This window comes from Rhinoderma darwinii, chromosome 4 (genome assembly GCF_050947455.1).
Source record: "Rhinoderma darwinii isolate aRhiDar2 chromosome 4, aRhiDar2.hap1, whole genome shotgun sequence".
NCBI lineage: Eukaryota > Metazoa > Chordata > Amphibia > Anura > Rhinodermatidae > Rhinoderma > Rhinoderma darwinii.
Window position 1 is genome coordinate 51,049,694 of NC_134690.1, and position 19,257 is coordinate 51,068,950.

General features: G+C 47.5%; 2 protein-coding genes across 2 annotated transcripts in view; both read left to right on the forward strand.

The window, feature by feature from the left end:
- The window catches only part of E2F6 (E2F transcription factor 6), a 315,197-nt gene that overhangs the window by 172,305 nt on the left and 123,635 nt on the right, over positions 1-19,257 (forward strand). The gene's annotated exons all lie outside the window — the stretch shown is intronic.
- ROCK2 (Rho associated coiled-coil containing protein kinase 2) overlaps positions 1-19,257 on the forward strand; it is a 161,943-nt gene that overhangs the window by 70,605 nt on the left and 72,081 nt on the right. The window contains exons 2-5 of the mRNA XM_075861101.1: positions 7,918-7,999; positions 10,823-10,923; positions 12,308-12,445; positions 17,861-18,121. Coding sequence (XP_075717216.1) covers positions 7,918-7,999; positions 10,823-10,923; positions 12,308-12,445; positions 17,861-18,121 — 582 coding nt within the window. The remainder of the gene's footprint in view (positions 1-7,917; positions 8,000-10,822; positions 10,924-12,307; positions 12,446-17,860; positions 18,122-19,257) is intronic.

Genomic DNA, 19,257 nt, shown 5'->3' on the forward strand with positions numbered 1-19,257 from the left:
TATTATCCTCCTCGTTTCCATACCCCTGTTACCTCCTCCTCTTGCCCTCTGTAGACTTGCTGCACTTCACCCTCTGTGGCCTCTTCTGCTCCACCGCCGCCCTCTGTGACCTCTTCTGCTCCACCGCCGCCCCCTGTGGCTTCTTCTGCTCCGCCCCTGCCCTCTGTGGCCTCTTCTGCTCCACCGTGGCCCCTTCTGCTCCGCCCCAGCCCTCTGTGGCCTCTTCTGCTCCGCCCAAGCCCTCTGTGGCCTCTTCTGCTCCGCCCCGCGCTTTGTGGCCTCTTTTGCTCCACCTCGCTCTCTGTGGCCTCTTCTGCTCCGCCGCCACCCTATGTGGCCTCTTCTGCTCCGCCGCCACCCTCTGTGGCCTCTTCTGCTCCGCCCCTGCCCTCTGTGGCCTCTTTTGCTCCACCCCACCCTCTGTGGCCTCTTTTGCTCCACCCCACCCTCTGTGGCCTCTTTTGCTCCACCCCGCCCTCTGTGGCCTCTTTTGCTCCACCCCGCTCTCTGTGGCCTCTTCTGCTCCACCCCGCTCTCTGTGGCCTCTTCTGCTCCACCGCCGCCCTCTGTGGCCTCTTCTGCTCCACCGCCGCCCTCTGTGGCCTCTTCTGTCCCGCCCTCTGTGGCCTCTTCTGCTCCGCCCCCGCCCTCTGTGGCCTCTTCTGCTCCGCCGCCACCCTATGTGGCCTCTTCTGCTCCGCCGCCACCCTCTGTGGCCTCTTCTGCTCCGCCCCTGCCCTCTGTGGCCTCTTTTGCTCCACCCCACCCTCTGTGGCCTCTTCTGCTCCACCCCGCTCTCTGTGGCCTCTTCTGCTCCACCCCGCTCTCTGTGGCCTCTTCTGCTCCACCGCCGCCCTCTGTGGCCTCTTCTGCTCCACCGCCGCCCTCTGTGGCCTCTTCTGTCCCGCCCTCTGTGGCCTCTTCTGCTCCGCCCCTGCCCTCTGTGGCCTCTTTTGCTCCACCCCACCCTCTGTGGCCTCTTTTGCTCCACCCCACCCTCTGTGGCCTCTTTTGCTCCACCCCGCCCTCTGTGGCCTCTTTTGCTCCACCCCGCTCTCTGTGGCCTCTTCTGCTCCACCCCGCTCTCTGTGGCCTCTTCTGCTCCACCGCCGCCCTCTGTGGCCTCTTCTGCTCCACCGCCGCCCTCTGTGGCCTCTTCTGTCCCGCCCTCTGTGGCCTCTTCTGCTCCGCCCCCGCCCTCTGTGGCCTCTTCTGCTCCGCCCCAGCCCTCTGTGGCCTCTTCTGCTCCGCCCTCTGTGGCCTCTTTTGCTCCACCCCGCCCTCTGTGGCCTCTTTTGCTCCACCCCGCCCTCTGTGGCCTCTTTTGTTCCACCCCGCCCTCTGTGGCCTCTTTTGCTCCACCCCACCCTCTGTGGCCTCTTTTGCTCCACCCCGCCCTCTGTGGCCTCTTTTGCTCCACCCCGCCCTCTGTGGCCTCTTTTGCTCCACCCCGCCCTCTGTGGCCTCTTTTGCTCCACCCCGCCCTCTGTGGCCTCTTTTGCTCCACCCCGCCCTCTGTGGCCTCTTTTGCTCCACCCCGCCCTCTGTGGCCTCTTTTGCTCCACCCCGCCCTCTGTGGCCTCTTTTGCTCCACCCCGCCCTCTGTGGCCTCTTTTGCTCCACCCCGCCCTCTGTGGCCTCTTTTGCTCCACCCCGCTCTCTGTGGCCTCTTCTGCTCCGCCCCTGCCCTCTGTGGCCTCTTCTGCTCCGCCCCTGCCCTCTGTGGCCTCTTCTGCTCCGCCCCTGCCCTCTGTGGCCTCTTCGGCTCCGCCCCTGCCCTCTGTGGCCTCTTCGGCTCCGCCCCTGCCCTCTGTGGCCTCTTCTGCTCCGCCCCTGCCCTCTGTGGCCTCTTTTGCTCCACCCCGCTCTCTGTGGCCTCTTCTGCTCCACCGCCCTCTGTGGCCTTTTCTGCTCCGCCCCTGCCCTCTGTGGCCTCTTCTGCTCCGCCCCTGCCCTCTGTGGCCTCTTCGGCTCCGCCCCTGCCCTCTGTGGCCTCTTCGGCTCCGCCCCTGCCCTCTGTGGCCTCTTCTGCTCCGCCCCTGCCCTCTGTGGCCTCTTTTGCTCCACCCCGCTCTCTGTGGCCTCTTCTGCTCCACCGCCGCCCTCTGTGGCCTTTTCTGCTCCGCCCCTGCCCTCTGTGGCCTCTTCTGCTCCACCGTGGCCTCTTCTGCTCCACCCCGCCCTCTGTGGCCTCTTTTGCTCCACCCCGCCCTCTGTGGCCTCTTTTGCTCCACCCCGCCCTCTGTGGCCTCTTTTGCTCCACCCCGCCCTCTGTGGCCTCTTTTGCTCCACCTCGCCCTCTGTGGCCTCTTTTGCTCCACCCCGCCCTCTGTGGCCTCTTTTGCTCCACCCCGCCCTCTGGTGCCTCTTTTGCTCCACCGCCGCCCTCTGTGGCCTCTTCTGCTCCGCCCCTGCCCTCTGTGGCCTCTTCTGCTCCGCCCCTGCCGTCTGTGGCCTCTTTTGCTCCACCCCTGCCCTCTGTGGCCTCTTTTGCTCCACCCCACCCTCTGTGGCCTCTTTTGCTCCACCCCGCCCTCTGTGGCCTCTTTTGCTCCACCCCGCTCTCTGTGGCCTCTTTTGCTCCACCCAGCTCTCTGTGGCCTCTTCTGCTCCACCGCCGCCCTCTGTGGCCTCTTCTGCTCCACCGCCGCCCTCTGTTGCCTCTTCTGCTCCGCCCCTGCTCTCTGTGGCCTCTTCTGCTCCGCCCCTGCTCTCTGTGGCCTCTTCTGCTCCGCCCCTGCTCTCTGTGGCCTCTTCTGCTCCACCGCCGCCCCCTGTGGCTTCTTCTGCTCCGCCCCTGCCCTCTGTGGCCTCTTCTGCTCCACAGCCGCCCTCTGTGGCCTCTTCTGCTCCGCCCCAGCCCTCTGTGGCCTCTTCTGCTCCGCCCCAGCCCTCTGTGGCCTCTTCTGCTCCGCCCCAGCCCTCTGTGGCCTCTTCTGCTCCGCCCCAGCCCTCTGTGGCCTCTTCTGCTCCGCCCCAGCCCTCTGTGGCCTCTTCTTCTCCACCGTCGCCCTCTGTGGCCTCTTCTGCTCCGCCCCAGCCCTCTGTGGCCTCTTCTGCTCCGCCCCAGCCCTCTGTGGCCTCTTCTGCTCCGCCCCTGCCCTCTGTGGCCTCTTCTGCTCCACCGTGGCCTCTTCTGCTCCACCCCGCCCTCTGTGGCCTCTTTTGCTCCACCCCGCCCTCTGTGGCCTCTTTTGCTCCACCCCGCCCTCTGTGGCCTCTTTTGCTCCACCTCGCCCTCTGTGGCCTCTTTTGCTCCACCCCGCCCTCTGTGGCCTCTTTTGCTCCACCCCGCCCTCTGGTGCCTCTTTTGCTCCACCGCCGCCCTCTGTGGCCTCTTCTGCTCCGCCCCTGCCCTCTGTGGCCTCTTCTGCTCCGCCCCTGCCCTCTGTGGCCTCTTTTGCTCCACCCCACCCTCTGTGGCCTCTTTTGCTGCACCCCACCCTCTGTGGCCTCTTTTGCTCCACCCCACCCTCTGTGGCCTCTTTTGCTCCACCCCGCCCTCTGTGGCCTCTTTTGCTCCACCCCGCTCTCTGTGGCCTCTTCTGCTCCACCCCGCTCTCTGTGGCCTCTTCTGCTCCACCGCCGCCCTCTGTGGCCTCTTCTTCTCCGCCCCTGCTCTCTGTGGCCTCTTCTGCTCCGCCCCTGCTCTCTGTGGCCTCTTCTGCTCCGCCCCTGCTCTCTGTGGCCTCTTCTGCTCCACCGCCGCCCCCTGTGGCTTCTTCTGCTCCGCCCCTGCCCTCTGTGGCCTCTTCTGCTCCACAGCCGCCCTCTGTGGCCTCTTCTGCTCCGCCCCAGCCCTCTGTGGCCTCTTCTGCTCCGCCCCAGCCCTCTGTGGCCTCTTCTGCTCCGCCCCAGCCCTCTGTGGCCTCTTCTGCTCCGCCCCAGCCCTCTGTGGCCTCTTCTGCTCCGCCCCAGCCCTCTGTGGCCTCTTCTGCTCCGCCCCAGCCCTCTGTGGCCTCTTCTGCTCCGCCCCAGCCCTCTGTGGCCTCTTCTGCTCCGCCCCAGCCCTCTGTGGCCTCTTCTGCTCCGCCCCAGCCCTCTGTGGCCTCTTCTGCTCCGCCCCAGCCCTCTGTGGCCTCTTCTTCTCCACCGTCGCCCTCTGTGGCCTCTTCTGCTCCGCCCCTGCACTCTGTGGCCTCTTCTGCTCCGCCCCTGCACTCTGTGGCCTCTTCTGCTCCGCCCCTGCTCTCTGTGTCCTCTTCTGCTCCGCCCCTGCCCTCTGTGGCCTCTTTTGCTCCACCCCGCCCTCTGTGGCCTCTTTTGCTCCACCCCGCCCTCTGTGGCCTCTTTTGCTCCACCCCGCCCTCTGTGGCCTCTTTTGCTCCACCCCGCCCTCTGTGGCCTCTTTTGCTCCACCCCGCCCTCTGTGGCCTCTTCTGCTCCACCGCCGCCCTCTGTGGCCTCTTCTGCTCCACCGCCGCCCTCTGTGGCCTCTTCTGCTCCACCGCCGCCCTCTGTGGCCTCTTCTGCTCCACCGCCGCCCTCTGTGGCCTCTTCTGCTCCACCGCCGCCCTCTGTGGCCTCTTCTGCTCCACCGCCGCCCTCTGTGGCCTCTTCTGCTCCACCGCCGCCTTCTGTGGCCTCTTCTGCCCCGCCCTCTGTGGCCTCTTCTGCTCCGCCCCCGCCCTCTGTGGCCTCTTCTGCTCCGCCCCAGCCCTCTGTGGCCTCTTCTGCTCCGCCCTCTGTGGCCTCTTTTGCTCCACCCCGCCCTCTGTGGCCTCTTTTGTTCCACCCCGCCCTCTGTGGCCTCTTTTGCTCCACCCCACCCTCTGTGGCCTCTTTTGCTCCACCCCGCCCTCTGTGGCCTCTTTTGCTCCACCCCGCCCTCTGTGGCCTCTTCTGCTCCACCCCACCCTCTGTAATAATTCAAATTCTATAATCACTATGAAAATATTTTTAGTAAATAAAACCTGTGCGGACATTGTGTCACACATTTGTATTGTTTTTTTAGTGATGTCATGAATAAAATGAATAGACATTACATGATGGACTAAATGTGTACTTTAAATTCTCCTACTTTTACTAATGGCTTTACAAAGGCGGCAGACTCTCATTTGATTGTATGTTTAGCAGTGCGCTCTGGCAGAACTGTATGTCGCCCTCACGTCATTTGTTTGAATAGAATGATAATAGGAAGGGTCCGGGGTTTATAGTTCTGTCATAGCGCAGAGGAAGGAGAGCATGAAATCATTTCGGTGGCAGGTTTCCTGACATCTGTAGAAGAGACTGCCGGCTTCCTGCTACTCCACACCAGCACGATGTTGTATAAAACTCCACATCATTCCCTCCACGGCTTCGTATTGCTTTTCTTCAATGAACAAATTGAAGGGTCTGGCTATGACCCTGTTCACACTGGTGTCATAGCTTCCGTTTTTACAGGCTCTATGACAAATCTGTTATGATCCATATGACATGTCCGTAATAATCTGTTACAATCCTAGATTGTTTGGCAACATTGAAAGCTTGTTGGCCATGTCTTAACGGTGTTTGGGGTAGGTTGGTATAACTGTGGGACTGACCTAATTTCCCGAAATGCCTACTTTATTGTCCTGACATACTGATGCCGAGAAATGGTAATATGGTATATTTATGAATCATGGGAAATCGGACTTGGTTACGTGTTTACAAAACATGGATCACTAAAAGTGTATGTTCAACTCTGCACGCCACTTTAGCTTAGATATTACCTGCAAATAATGTGAAATAACTGCATTGCTTATGTACTGATCTGGAGTTACAGCCTATTTTATTTCAGATCTAGATTCAAAATTCTCTTAGTTGCTACTTGGAATGCGTCAGCACTCTGCTGACAGACACGCCCCTAACCTCATAATTACCCTGCCCAATCTAAATATTACACAACATGGGTTTCTTGGGGTTTAGTTGAGAATTACAATGAAAGATATGAATGATAGGAGAGGAAAAATATAAGAAATAAAAGCACAAACAACTAAGTGATCAGATTACTTCTCTCTGGATTAAATAAATTTTAAAGTGGTTTTCCAGGATTAGAAAAATATGGCTGCTTTCTACCAGATACGGTGCAACATCTGTCCATGGGCTGTCTTCTGGGTTTGCAGCTCGCCTCCACTGAAGGGAATGGGGTTGAGCTGCAATACCACACACAACCTGTGAACATGTGTGGCACTGGTTTTAAAAGAAAGCAACCCTGGATAACCCTTTTAAGAAATATTGAACTTGATGATCGTGTCTTTTCAAAGAACTGTATTTTCACAGTCTAGGACAAAGCAGGCTGAAGCAGGAATCGTCTTCAAGCTTCCATCATGTTAAATGGTTCAAATGCACTTCCCAGGTCCGCCTCATCCCTAATTGGGATTATCTAAATATTTTGGCTAATCCAGTCCTGTAATTCTAAGTACTGTATGTGCGCTTGAAACAAGTCCAAATGAAGCACTTTTAGACTAGGGCTACACGGCAACGTTCAATCGCGTTCTATCACTCTTGCGCAACCGACCAGGTTGGACTTTTTACAGTAATCCCAAGGTCACGTCCGCAACCTCTTTTCCCACAGGATAACGTTGATTTTACGTTATAGCAATACCGCAACTGAACCATGATTCATATGCCCCCAAATACCGCCATGTAGCCGTTGCAAAAAAATTAGCCCATTTAAAGGGAATGTGTTGCCAGAAAAACATGTTTTTTTTTTTAGTTAAACAGTTAGTGTATAGGTGATTAAACATTGTTCTAATTTTTTTTATTTTTTCCACGAGTCAGGAAATATAAATTGGATTCAATTTATAATATTTCCCAGCACTGGTCACTAGATGGAGCAATTCCCAAAATTGCAGCATTGCATGTGGTAAAGCAACCACATTGCTTTATGCTGCAAAATTGGGAAAAAATCCCTCGCTCTAGTGAGCTCTCAGAATCCCCCCCTCCTTTATCCTGGCTAGTGCCGGGAGAAACGAGGGGTTTGAACGGTCTAACCTCCTACACTGTGTGTCGCCATTTTTTGAGCTAACACACAGTGTATAATGTTTACATACACTAGTAAAACACACTGAAACACGCACATACATAGAAATCCCTTACCTGCTCCCTCCGGTCCATCCGCTCTGTCTGCTACCGCTGCTCCATGTGCACAAGTCCGGAAGCCGCAACCGGAAGTAGTAATATTACTGTCCGGCCGCGACTTCCGGTCCACAGGAAAATGGTGCCGGACGGCGTGCATTTCAAATTGAACTGTGTGGGAGCGGCGCATGCGCCGTTCCCACACAGCGGCGTACACCAAAGTGGATGAAACGGGCCCCGTTCGCAGTCCCTTCCATAGGGAAGAAAAAGTGTAAAAATAGAAAAAAGTAACACACAAATAAATATAAACGTTTTTAATAAAACCCTAACATAAAACTGATATTAAAAAAAAAATTTTGGTGACACTGTTCCTTTAACGTTGTCCGTTTCCCACCATGGAGCTAGCCGATACATAAAGAGAACTGACGGAACTGTCTATTTCGGCAGTACAGGACAACAAAGCCCAATGTGTATGGGCGCCTCCCAGATGTGGGGCAAAAATTGATCGGACATGTTGACTGTTCCTGTGGGTGATCAGCAGCTGCCAGACGGCTCTTACAGCAGCTTATTCCCCTCTGCCCATTGAAATAAACATGCCCGCTCTGGTGAAACAGCTGGCAGCCAAACAAGTGTTTGGCTGACCGCTATTGCATGTGTAAACCCACCATAAACCCTAAGAATTCAACTTGGAAGAGTATTTTTATACATAGGACTCTCAGACGCAGCCTGTCAGGACATGATGAGAGTTATTATTTTATAACAGATGGAAAGGCTCAGGTTGGAGACCACTTCTTTATACAATAGTCGAGTTGCATTCTGTTCATTTTTTTTGTGTGATATTCTTGTTTCAATGACCAAATGTTCTTCTTTTTCTTGTAGGATGGACTCAATTCCCTTGTCCTTGACCTCGATTTCCCTGCACTACGAAAAAATAAGAATATTGACAACTTCCTAAATAGATGTGAGAGTTCATGTATTATATTTCTACAGTTTTTGTGTATCATTCATAAGTTGTGTTAATAAGACTGTAGTGATGGGATAATTTCCTTAAATAGGACCTGACACCCACCCAAAAATCTGCAGCTGAAAGTTAGATTGCCTGCGCTTCACAGACTCCGGTCCTTTTTTTTTTTTCCTTCTAGCCCCTACCATACCTGAGATATCGGTAGCGTTAATTTTGGTGCCCAATATGCAAATGAGGCCTTTGACTGTCAAGTGTGCGGTTAACACCAGTCCATTGCCAAAAGGTAACCGCCCCCTTGACAGTCAAATACCTCATTTGCATATAGGGCACCGATCTTTCAAGAACTATGGGGGCTTTAATAAAAGAAAAAAAAAAAAAAACTGTAAGGCGCCGGCAATCTAACTGAGATGTAAGCTGCAGTTTTTTTGGACTGGTGACCGGCATCAATGATCACAAACATTAATGATAAAGATATAGCATCCTGCAACATTCCTATTATTCAGCCTGATATGGGCCGTGAAAACGTGCGCCGATCAATCTGTCAGCTCGTTGATCGGCGCTCGCTTGCTCCTTTCACAAGGAGCTATGATCGGTAATGTATGGGAACGAGTGATCATTACTCCGATCGCTCATCCACATGCACTTCTATCATATCAGCAGCACATCTCATTTATTACACAGGTAAAGTGCTGCTGACAACGATGTTTCTTGCTGCGTAAACGATAAAATCAGCCGATGAGCGAGCATTTGCGCGTAAGTCAGCTGATCATTACCCTGTTTACACATATAAACGCTTGATTGCCCGATCATTGGCTCATCAATTATAAATTATTCATTCTGATTATAGGTACCGTGTGTGTGTGTGTGTGTGTGTATATACTATATTCTCCACTTTAGGAGGACTAGTTGATTTCTAAAACCATAAATGTCATGTATGTTTACGCGGTTACATGAAAATTCAGACTTGAGTCCAGTTTAGTCCCATAAACACGATCTTTCCATGTCATACACACAGGAGAAGCGGAGAAGTTGTTTGCAGGGTTCTAGCATTGTAGAGCTGCTATTACTATCGGTAGTGCGTTGCATGACCAAAAAATGCAAGAATGTCCCAAATTGTGGGAAACCCATTAGAAATAGGTGACCGGGCACCAGGTAATTATCCTCTGCAGTTTGGCATTTTTCGAATTTTGGGCCTTTTACACGGGTCGATAATCACCTGAACGAGGCTTACATCGCCCAAACGTTCTCAATCATTGTCCTTTCAACTTTTCCGTCAGCGGAACCGATGAGCAGAAAGCCGAACGGAAACTATAGCTCCCGTTTGCATTACCATTAATTTCAGTGGTAATGATTCCGTCTCTGTTTGTTTCCATTCTGTATAGTTTCCGTTTTGTGCACCGATACAGCACTGTCGACTGCGCTATTGTTTGCGTGATAAAAAATTGAAGCTTTACCAAACTAAAACCAACTGTTACAGCCGCATTACCACTGCAATCAAAGTTAGTGCCTGTTCACATCACCGTTCGCTTTCCGTTCCGGGTTTCCGTTGGAGGTTTCCGTCCGGTCGACCCCGCAACGCAATGGTGACGGAAACATCGCTAATGGTTTCCGTTCGTCACCATTCTGGCAGGTTTCCGGTTTTCCGACAGAATCAATAGCGCAGTCGACTCCACTATTGATTCCGTCGGAAAACCGGAAACCTGCCGGAATGGTGACGAACGGAAACCATTAGCGATATTTCCGTCACCATTGAGATCAATGGTGACTGAAACGGAAGCTGTGCTTTCCCTTTCACTTTCTGTTGCGGGTTTCACCCGACGGAAACCTCAGACGGAACCCCGGAATGGAAATGAACGGTGATGTGCACAGGCCCTAAGTGCAAACGGAAGCGATAGTTTCCCTTCGACTTTCCTTTCGTCAGTTTCTTTTGACGGAAAGGTTGAACGGAACGCTGATGTGAACAGGCTGTAAGACTGGCGTATAACCGTGTCCGTGAATCTGCCCCAATGTGCTGCTTAGGACTGCAGCTGTAGTAAAGGTTTCCGTGCCTTATGGAGTTACCTTATATTATTCACTTACAACTTTATACATGAACCAATATTTCTTACCATGCGAGGGATTTTTCCCCATTTGTGAGAAATATTGTGTCTTTGCATGACCCCTCTTATTAGGTGGGAGCTGGGTCATAGTAAATCCTCTTCTCCCATGGCAATAACAAGCAAGTATAATGGGTATGAAATATGTTCATCATTATCTGTACCGTGCTCAGGGCGGTTGGATGCTCTGCTAGGGACCTTCGTCACAGATTTCCCTTGTTTTTGCCGGACGAAATAGCTCCACATACTGCGTTTTTATGTCGGACAAATTCCGTTAGCCATTTCTGAGTTATCTGTTTCTGGAAAAGCTGGGTGACCATAATATGATGACCAAATCAGCTACCGCAGTGGTTTCCATTCAATGTCTTTTTAGCTGTACTGCCTAATTATACAGCTATATATTAACTAGGTATATATTACTGAACCACTGGGCAGATTAACTAAAATGTGGGTGCTGTAACGGGAACCAAAAGGGTTTGTCACCCATCTCTCCCATAAAAAAGTTTAACGAAGTGATGCCAAAATAGATTTTTTTAGAGTGTTTTTTTTTTATTTTTTATATATGTATGTATGTGTGTGTGTGTGTATGTATGTATATATATATATATATAATTTTTTTTATTTTTTTTAAGATAGAATTGTCAAAGACCAGTTTGTGATATTGTTTTATGTTACATATTTGGTATTTTTCGTTTAATGAGAGATTTGTATTTTTTTCTTTAAGATGAAAAAGTTGTGGCCGATGCGCGCCAACTACAGATGAAAGCAGAAGATTATGATGTAGTAAAAGTCATTGGACGAGGAGCCTTCGGTGAAGTCCAGCTGGTAAGGAATGGTTTCTATTTCCTGAATACGTACAACCCTGGTTCTTATTTCTGACAACCAATAGCAATGAGCCGTCTCTTCTACGTATGTGACGGACCGTTTTTACACAATATGTCCGATACGTTGTACTGGAAATTTTCTTGGAACCTGCAGCATTCTGGGAAGTTAGCGATCAGATGTGATTTGTTTTTACTGTTACGGGCCCGTTGGCATTAGATGTGATGTGTATATTCACATTCAAAAGCTCATGTTTTTCAAATAAAGTCAGAAATAAGAGGCTGCCAGACACCTCTAGTGCGGCTTATCCCCAGGGTAAATCGGGCTATGTTCACACGGTATATGTTCAGGCAGAAAAAATATGCGGCTCGTTTCAAGAGAAACCAGGCGTTTTTTGAGCTGATTTTCAAAGCGATTTTGATTTTTACAAGTCGTTTTTTACTTCAGCAGCGTAAAAATACGTCTCGTATGAACTACACAGCGAGTTTCCCCATTGAATTCAATGGGAAGCTGTTTGCAGGCATATTTTAAGTGTATTTCAGAGCGTAATATGAGAGCGTTATGCTTCGAAAAACGCTTAAAATGATGCCTTAAGTTTGATCTAGTTCTATTTCTACCTGTTGGATCTTTATTCCATCAGATTACCAGTCCCCATAGGTTTTCTTTAGAACCCTTTTGAAAATGCCAGGATCCACTGACAAAAATGTTTATTTTATTTATGGTCCTGTACCTTAACGATTTTATGTGTATCGATAGGAAATTGATCGCCATGTTGGATTTTGCACTGTAATCCTTTGTACACTGCCATTACCAGTGATGTCGTTTTACCCTTTGATGCGATTGGTGCATATAGTCCTATCAACTGCCTGTGTATTTAGTCTAATACAGTGTTCCCCAACCTGTGGCTCTCCAGTTGTTGTAAGACTACAGCCATCGGCTGTCAGGGTATGCTGGGGGTTGTAGTTATGCAAATAAAGATACATAATCAAAATCGAGACGGAGTAAAAAAAGACGCTTCATACAGCTGTTTGGCATAAAAAAAAATTGTGACCACTAGAATACTGAGAAGCAAAAATAAAAATAAAAATTTGTATGGGTACAAAATTGGCCGGATTCACAAGTGGTTAAATAATGCACCTTTGTACCTTCAACCAAGCTCGTACCCCACCATCCGACAGCTATTGGTGTATGGTATGTATAATCTGTCCTAAAAACAAATACTATAAACCGGCTGGCTCCTAGACACACCGCCACTACCTCTACTACTACATTGGTTCAGGTTGTCCTAGCCGTGAATATTGTGGGCTCATTGGCCATGATCATTGCAGCTGCATACAGTTGGTTCTGTTAGGCTCTTATTTCCTCCTTTTTTTTTTTTTTTTCACAGGTTCGGCACAAAAACACTCAAAAAGTTTATGCAATGAAACTGCTAAGTAAATTTGAAATGATAAAGAGATCCGATTCTGCCTTTTTTTGGGAGGAACGGGACATCATGGCCTTTGCAAATAGTCCATGGGTAGTTCAGGTAATGTGACGGTTTATTTTACTTTTCAATTTTTTTTATTTTTTTTTTGTTAATCCGAGGTCTGCCACGTAAATTCCGGAACTCAAAACGACCAAGTGATACCAATAGAGTTCAAAGGGATTATCAAATTTATCTCCCTTTTTTTTTTAAAATGAAGCTGCCCCGACAATTAACTCATCTTCTCGGGCCTGCATTATTAAACCCATGGCAATCGACGCAGGGGTAATGTAGTGTAAAATCTCTCAGAGGGGATCTTGTATGGCGGAGCCCCTCAAGTGATTGTCTAATTCAGATAAAGCATTTCCCACCTAAACCCAAAATATTACCTGGAAATACAAGTTCTTAAGTTGTGCTCTTGAGTTGAGTCTTTAATATTTTATTTAGCCCTTTCTAAGTTATGTTGGGTGACAACCACTTTTGCTTGATATTACACTTCCCAAAGGGGATGTCACTCAGCTCTCCAAAGACCCAGAGTGACATATAAATCTGAAATTGTATGCAGTTCCATTATTTCATTATCTGCTCCCTTACAAGGCCTGAACCAGGTAGCTGGAGGTGAACAAATGTTTAGTTCCCTTCAAGATGGGGGTAATTTTAGAGAATGGAATTGTGGAAGGACAAGTAAAAGAACTGCATTTAAAGAGGCTCTGTCACTTGATTATAAGTGCCCTATCTGCTACATAATGTGATCTGCGCTGTAATGTAGATAACCGCATTGGTTTTTATTTAGAAAAACAATCAATTTTGACCAAGTTATGACCTAATTTAGATTTATGGTAATGACTTTCTTAACCCCTTTAGGACACAGCCTGTTTTGGCCTTCAGGACACAGCCTATTTTTTCAAATCTGACATGTGTCACTTTATGTGGTAATAACTCCGGAATGCTTTTACCTATCCAAGCGATTCTGAGACTGTTTTCTCGTGACATATTGTACTTTATGTTAGTGAAAAAATTTGGTCGATAAATTCAATATTTATTTGTGAAAAACTTCAAATTTTAGCAAAAATTAGCATTTTTCTAAATTTAAATGTATTTGCTTGTGAAACAGATAGTAATACCACACAAAATAGTTACTAGTTACCATTTCCCATATGTCTACTTTATGTTTGCATCATTTTTTTTCACGTACTTTTATTTTTCTAGGACGTTACGAGGCTTAGAACTTTAGCAGCAATTTCTCATATTTTCAATAAAATTTCAAAAGGCTATTTTTTCAGGGACCAGTTCAGTTCTGAAGTGGCTTTGAGGGCCTTATATATTAGAAAGTCCCCATAAATCACCCCATTTTGAAAACTGTACCCCTCAAGGTATTCAAAACCACATTCAGAAAATATTTTAACCCTTTAGGCGTTTCACAGGAATTAAGGCAAAGTAGAGGTGAAATTTACAAATTTTCATTTTTTTTTGCCGAAATTCATTTGTAATAAAAAAAAATCTGTAACACAGAAGGTTTTACCAGGGAAACGCACTCAATATTTATTGCCCAGATTCTGCAGATTTTAGAAATATCCAACATGTGGCCCTAGTGTCCTAATGGACTGAAACACAGGCCTCAGAAGCAAAGGAGCAGCTAGTGGATTTCGGGGCCTCCTTTTTTTAGGAATATATTTTAGGCACCATGTCAGGTATGAGGAGGTCTTGTGGTACCTAAACAGCCGAAACCCCCCAAAGTGACCCCATTTTGGAAACTACACCCCTCAAGGCATTTTTCTAGGGGTATAGTTAGCATTTTGACCCCACAGTTTTTTTGCAGAATTTAGTGGAATTAGTCTGTGAAGATGAAAATCACATATTTTTCTGTGGAAACATAGAATTTTTTCATTTTTACATGGAATAAAGGAGAAAAAGCACCCCAAAATTTGTAAAGCAATTTCTCCCGATTACGGCAATACCCCATATGTGGTCGTAAACTGATGTTTGGACCCACAGCAGGGCTCAGAAGGGAGGGAGCGCCTTTTGGATTTTGGAGCGCAGATTTTGCTGGATTGGTTTTCAGTGCCATGTCGGGTTTGCAACGCCCCGGAGGGACCAAAACAGTGGAAACCCCCCAAAAGTCACCCTATTTTGGAATCTACACCCCTCAAGGAATATTTCTAGGGGTATAGTGAGCATTTTGGCCCCTCAGGATCTTTTTTAGAGCTAGGGTGACCAAAAAACAGCGATTTTGGCGCTTTAAATTCTTTATTTATTACAGCGTTCACCGTGCGCAATAAATTACGTTTTCATTTATTCTGCCGGTCGGTATGATTACGCCGATACCATATGTGTATAGTTTTTTTTAAGTTTTGCAGCGTTTGCACAATAAAATGATGTTTCTATAAAATAATTTATTTTCTGGGACACGCTATTCTGAGCCGTAACTTTTTTATTTTTTCGTCAAAAAAGCTGTGGGAGGTCTTGTTTTTTGCGGGACGGGTTGTAGTTTTTATTGGTACCATTTTGGGGTAAATGCAACTTTTTGATCACTTTTTATTCTATATCTTGGGAGGGGTGGTGACCAAAAAATAGCGATGCTGACAGTTTTCAGTTTATTTTGTTTGCGGCGTTCACCGTGCGGAAAAATTAACATTATAGTTTCATAGATTGGGTCGTTACGAACGCGGCGATACCAAATATGTGTACTTTTTTTTAACGTTTTCATTTTTTCCCTATAATAAATGACTTATTATAGGAAAACAAAACCTTTTATTTTTACACTTTTATAAAACATTTTTATTAACTTTTTTTTACTTTTTACACTTTATATTTTTGACCTGCAGCTTTGATCGCTGCTAGAATACATTACACTACCTAGGTAGTGTAATGTATTCCAACTGTCAGTGTGACGTCACAGTCACTCTGACAGTTGGTCTACGAGGATCAGCAGAGGCTGATCCTCATAGGCTGACATACATGGCAGACCTGGGGGCCGTTGTCTGGCCCCCAGGTGCCATCACAAGCATCAGAAGCCCCCACGATTGCATGGGGGCTGCTGATGCGCTACAAACCCGCTACATGCGGAGATCGCAATCGAGCCCCGCATGTAACGGGTTAATTGCCGAAATCAGCGGCGATGAGCCGCTGATCGGCAACACTGGGGAGTGTCAGCTGTCGGGGACAGCTGATCTCCAAGTTCCCGATGCACACTGTCGCCGACAGTGTGCATCGGGAACGGCACAGTGACTTTCTGTCACTCTGACAGGAAGCCTATCAGGACCAGCCGAAGGTTGGTCCTGATGGGCTTCTGTCCATGGCAGACCCGGAAGCCATTGTTTGGCTTCCGTTTGCCATACTAACTATCGGCAGACCCCGCGATTTCGGACGGGGGTCTGCCGATATGTTAGAAACCCCTAAAATTCGGCGATTGCACCCGATCGCCGAATTTAAGGGGTTAATGCGCCGAAATCAGCGGCAAAGGACCGCTGGCCGGCAAGAGGGGAGTGTCAGCTGTCGGCGACAGCTGACCTCCTGGTTCCCGGTGCACACTGTCGCCGACAGTGTGCACCGGGATTAACTCAGTAACTGTACGTCCTCGTGCGGGAAGTAACTTCCCGCAACGACGGACAGTTACGTCCTGGTGCGGATAGGGGTTAAAAGATAACTGGGCGGTTTTTAGCTTTTGACCAAGTGGGCGTTGTAAAGAGGAGTGTATGACGCTGACCAATCAGTGACCAATCAGCGTCATACACTTCTCTCCATTCATGTACTCTGCACGTAGTGATCATAGGAGATCACGATGTGCTGTTACTTACTCACACAACTTAACGTTACTGAAGTGTCTTGAGAGTGAATAGACATCACCTCCAGCCAGGACGCGATGTCTATACACAATCCCGACACTTCGGTTTAGTTTGTGTGGGACTTAAGGACAGCAAGTGTGATCTTGCGAGATCATGCTGTAAATGACAGCACAGCGTGCTGGTGCTGTGTGAGTAAGTGATACACAAACGTTACTGAAGTTTCGGGATTGTGAATAGACATCGCGTCCTGGCTAAAGTCGATGTCTATTCACTCTCAAGACACTTCAGTAACGTTAATGTGTGAGTAAGTGACACTATGTGCTGAATACATGAATGGAGAGAAGTGTATGACGCTGATTGGTCACTGATTGGTCAGCGTCATACACTTCTCTTCACAACGCCCACTTGGTCAAAAGCAAAAAAATGCCCAGTTGGGCATTAAGAAAGTCATTCGCATAGATCTAAAATAGGTTATAACTTGGTCAAAATTGATCGTTTTTCTAAATAAAAACCACTGCTGTTATCTACATTACTGCGCGGCTCAAATTATGTAGTAGATAGGACACTTATAATGTGGTGACAGAGCCTTTTTAAAGAGGCTCTGTCACCAGATTCTCTAATCCCTATCTCCTATTGCATGTGATCGGCGCTGCAATGTAGATAACAGTAAAGTTTTTTGTTTTTTTTAAAACGTTCATTTTTGGCCAAGTTATGAGCTATTTTATATATATATATATATATATATATATATATATATATATATATATATATGCAAATAAGGTTTGAAATGGACAACTGGGCGTTTTTTTTTTCGTTCTGTCCAACTGGGCGTGTATTGTGTTTTTAACTGGGCGTATTTACGTGTATGACGCTGACCAATCAGTGACCAGTCAGCATCATACACTCCTCTCCATTCATTTACACAGCAGCGATATGCAGCCACATAAACGGAGATTAACGTTAATCAAGTGTCCTGATAATGAATACACATGAAATCCAGCCTGGACGTCATGTGTATTCAGAATCCTGACACTTCTGAATCTTTTCTTTGAGATTTCTAGCAAGGGAAACGAAATCTCGCGAGATTACGGAGGTAAACGAGATTTCGTTTCACTTGCTGGAAATCTCACAGAAAAGAGTGAGAAGTGTCAGGATTCTGAATACACATGACGTCCAGGCTGGAGGTCATGTGTATCCATTATCAGGACACTTGTGTATGTGGCGGCACGTCGCTGCTGTGTAAATCAATGGAGAGGAGTGTATGACGCTGACTGGTCATTGATTGGTCAGCGTCATACACGTAAACATGCCCAGTTAAAAACACAATACACGCCCAGTTGGACATAACGAAAAAAACACGCCCAGTTGTCCATTTCAAACCTCATTTGCATATATATAAAATAGCTCATAACTTGGCCAAAAATGAACGTTTTAAAAAAAACAAAAACGTTACTGTTCTCTACATTGCAGCGCCGATCACATGCAATAGGAGATAGGGATTTGATAATCTGGTGACAGAGCCTCTTTAAATAGGAAACAACAGGGGGGTGCTCTTAAAATAGATATTTTATTTAACTGGATTTGCTGTTATATGTGTATGTATGTGTATGTGTGTGTGTGTGTGTGTGTGTATATATATATATGTAGCAGTTCGGTATAACCAGTAGAGATGACTATGTATTGCATCTTACAGCTGAATTGTGCCTTTCAAGATGATAAGTATCTCTACATGGTGATGGAGTACATGCCTGGCGGAGACCTTGTAAACCTTATGAGCAACTATGACGTGCCTGAGAAGTGGGCAAAATTCTACACCGCCCAAGTGGTCCTCGCCCTCGACGCTATTCACTCCATGGGTTTAATCCACCGAGACGTCAAGCCGGACAATATGTTACTGGACAAATCTGGGCACTTGAAGCTGGCAGACTTTGGCACGTGTATGAAAATGGATGAAGTAAGTGTATAAAGAAGTTATAATGATGCTGAAGTACTGGTTGCTAATAATTCCTCACCTGCAAGAAGTGTGATTTCTCATGTAATAATGTGGAGGTTTCCATGGTATCCGCGCACCCAGTTGTGGGACTTTAAACCTGGTATACAACTAAACAATATAATATAATACTAAACTAATATAAACAATGTAATAATATAAGCAACAGTGGAGGAGTGGGTACATTAAGGAGTATTGAGCACCATATAATGTACGTATAGAATTAATCTGTGTTAAAGTACAAAGCTGCATTCACAATTCTACAGGCTTCAGAGCTGAAATCTCCCAGCATCCTTTGTTTTCTCAATGTGTGTCTATCAGCTACTCTACAATAATCTGATGCAGGAAAAACGACCTGTCCCACTGCATTTAATAACCCCACAGCAGCTCTGCTTTATTATGATAATAAGTGTTTCCAAAAACCTGAGCATATTAGGGAATCGCTGTATATTGCTTTCTATACGTGACAATTGGGCCCCGTTGTCACCTATCGATAGCAATAAACGTTTAGACTCTAATCAGATTTTTGTCATTCAGTGGTCTGTAAATTAAGGGTCTAGTCACACATTGCGTTTGAGGTGTGGTTAGAACCACATCCAAAAACGGTATACTTTTTTACTGCGATTAGTGCGTTTTTCAATGCGGTTGCGTTTTTACTATAACCGCAATGAAAAACGCTTCAAATAGCTGTAAAAACATGCAGTTTTCGGATGCGGTACTAACCGCACCTCAACCGCAACGTGTAAATGGACCCTAAATTTCACCTGTTTATTTAAAAATTCTACTATTGACTGTATCAGTCTCGGGGACAAGTAATATTAAGGCTGCGTTCACATGTGGCAGGTAAAATTAGTGCGTTTTGACTGTGACGTGTGAACCCAGCCTAAGGCCAGAGCTACTCTGAGACTTTTTCTTTTTAGCGCTACTGATTGATTTTTAACTATTGAGCTACAGTTGCGTGCAATGTTTTGAACTGCAGCTGTCACTCAAGAGTTAAAATCAATCAGTAGCGCTACAAAAAGTCTGTGTAGCCCTGGCCTAAGGCGACCTGCACATGTTGCGGAATTTGGGGTAGGAAATCCGCACCTAAGGGTTTGTTC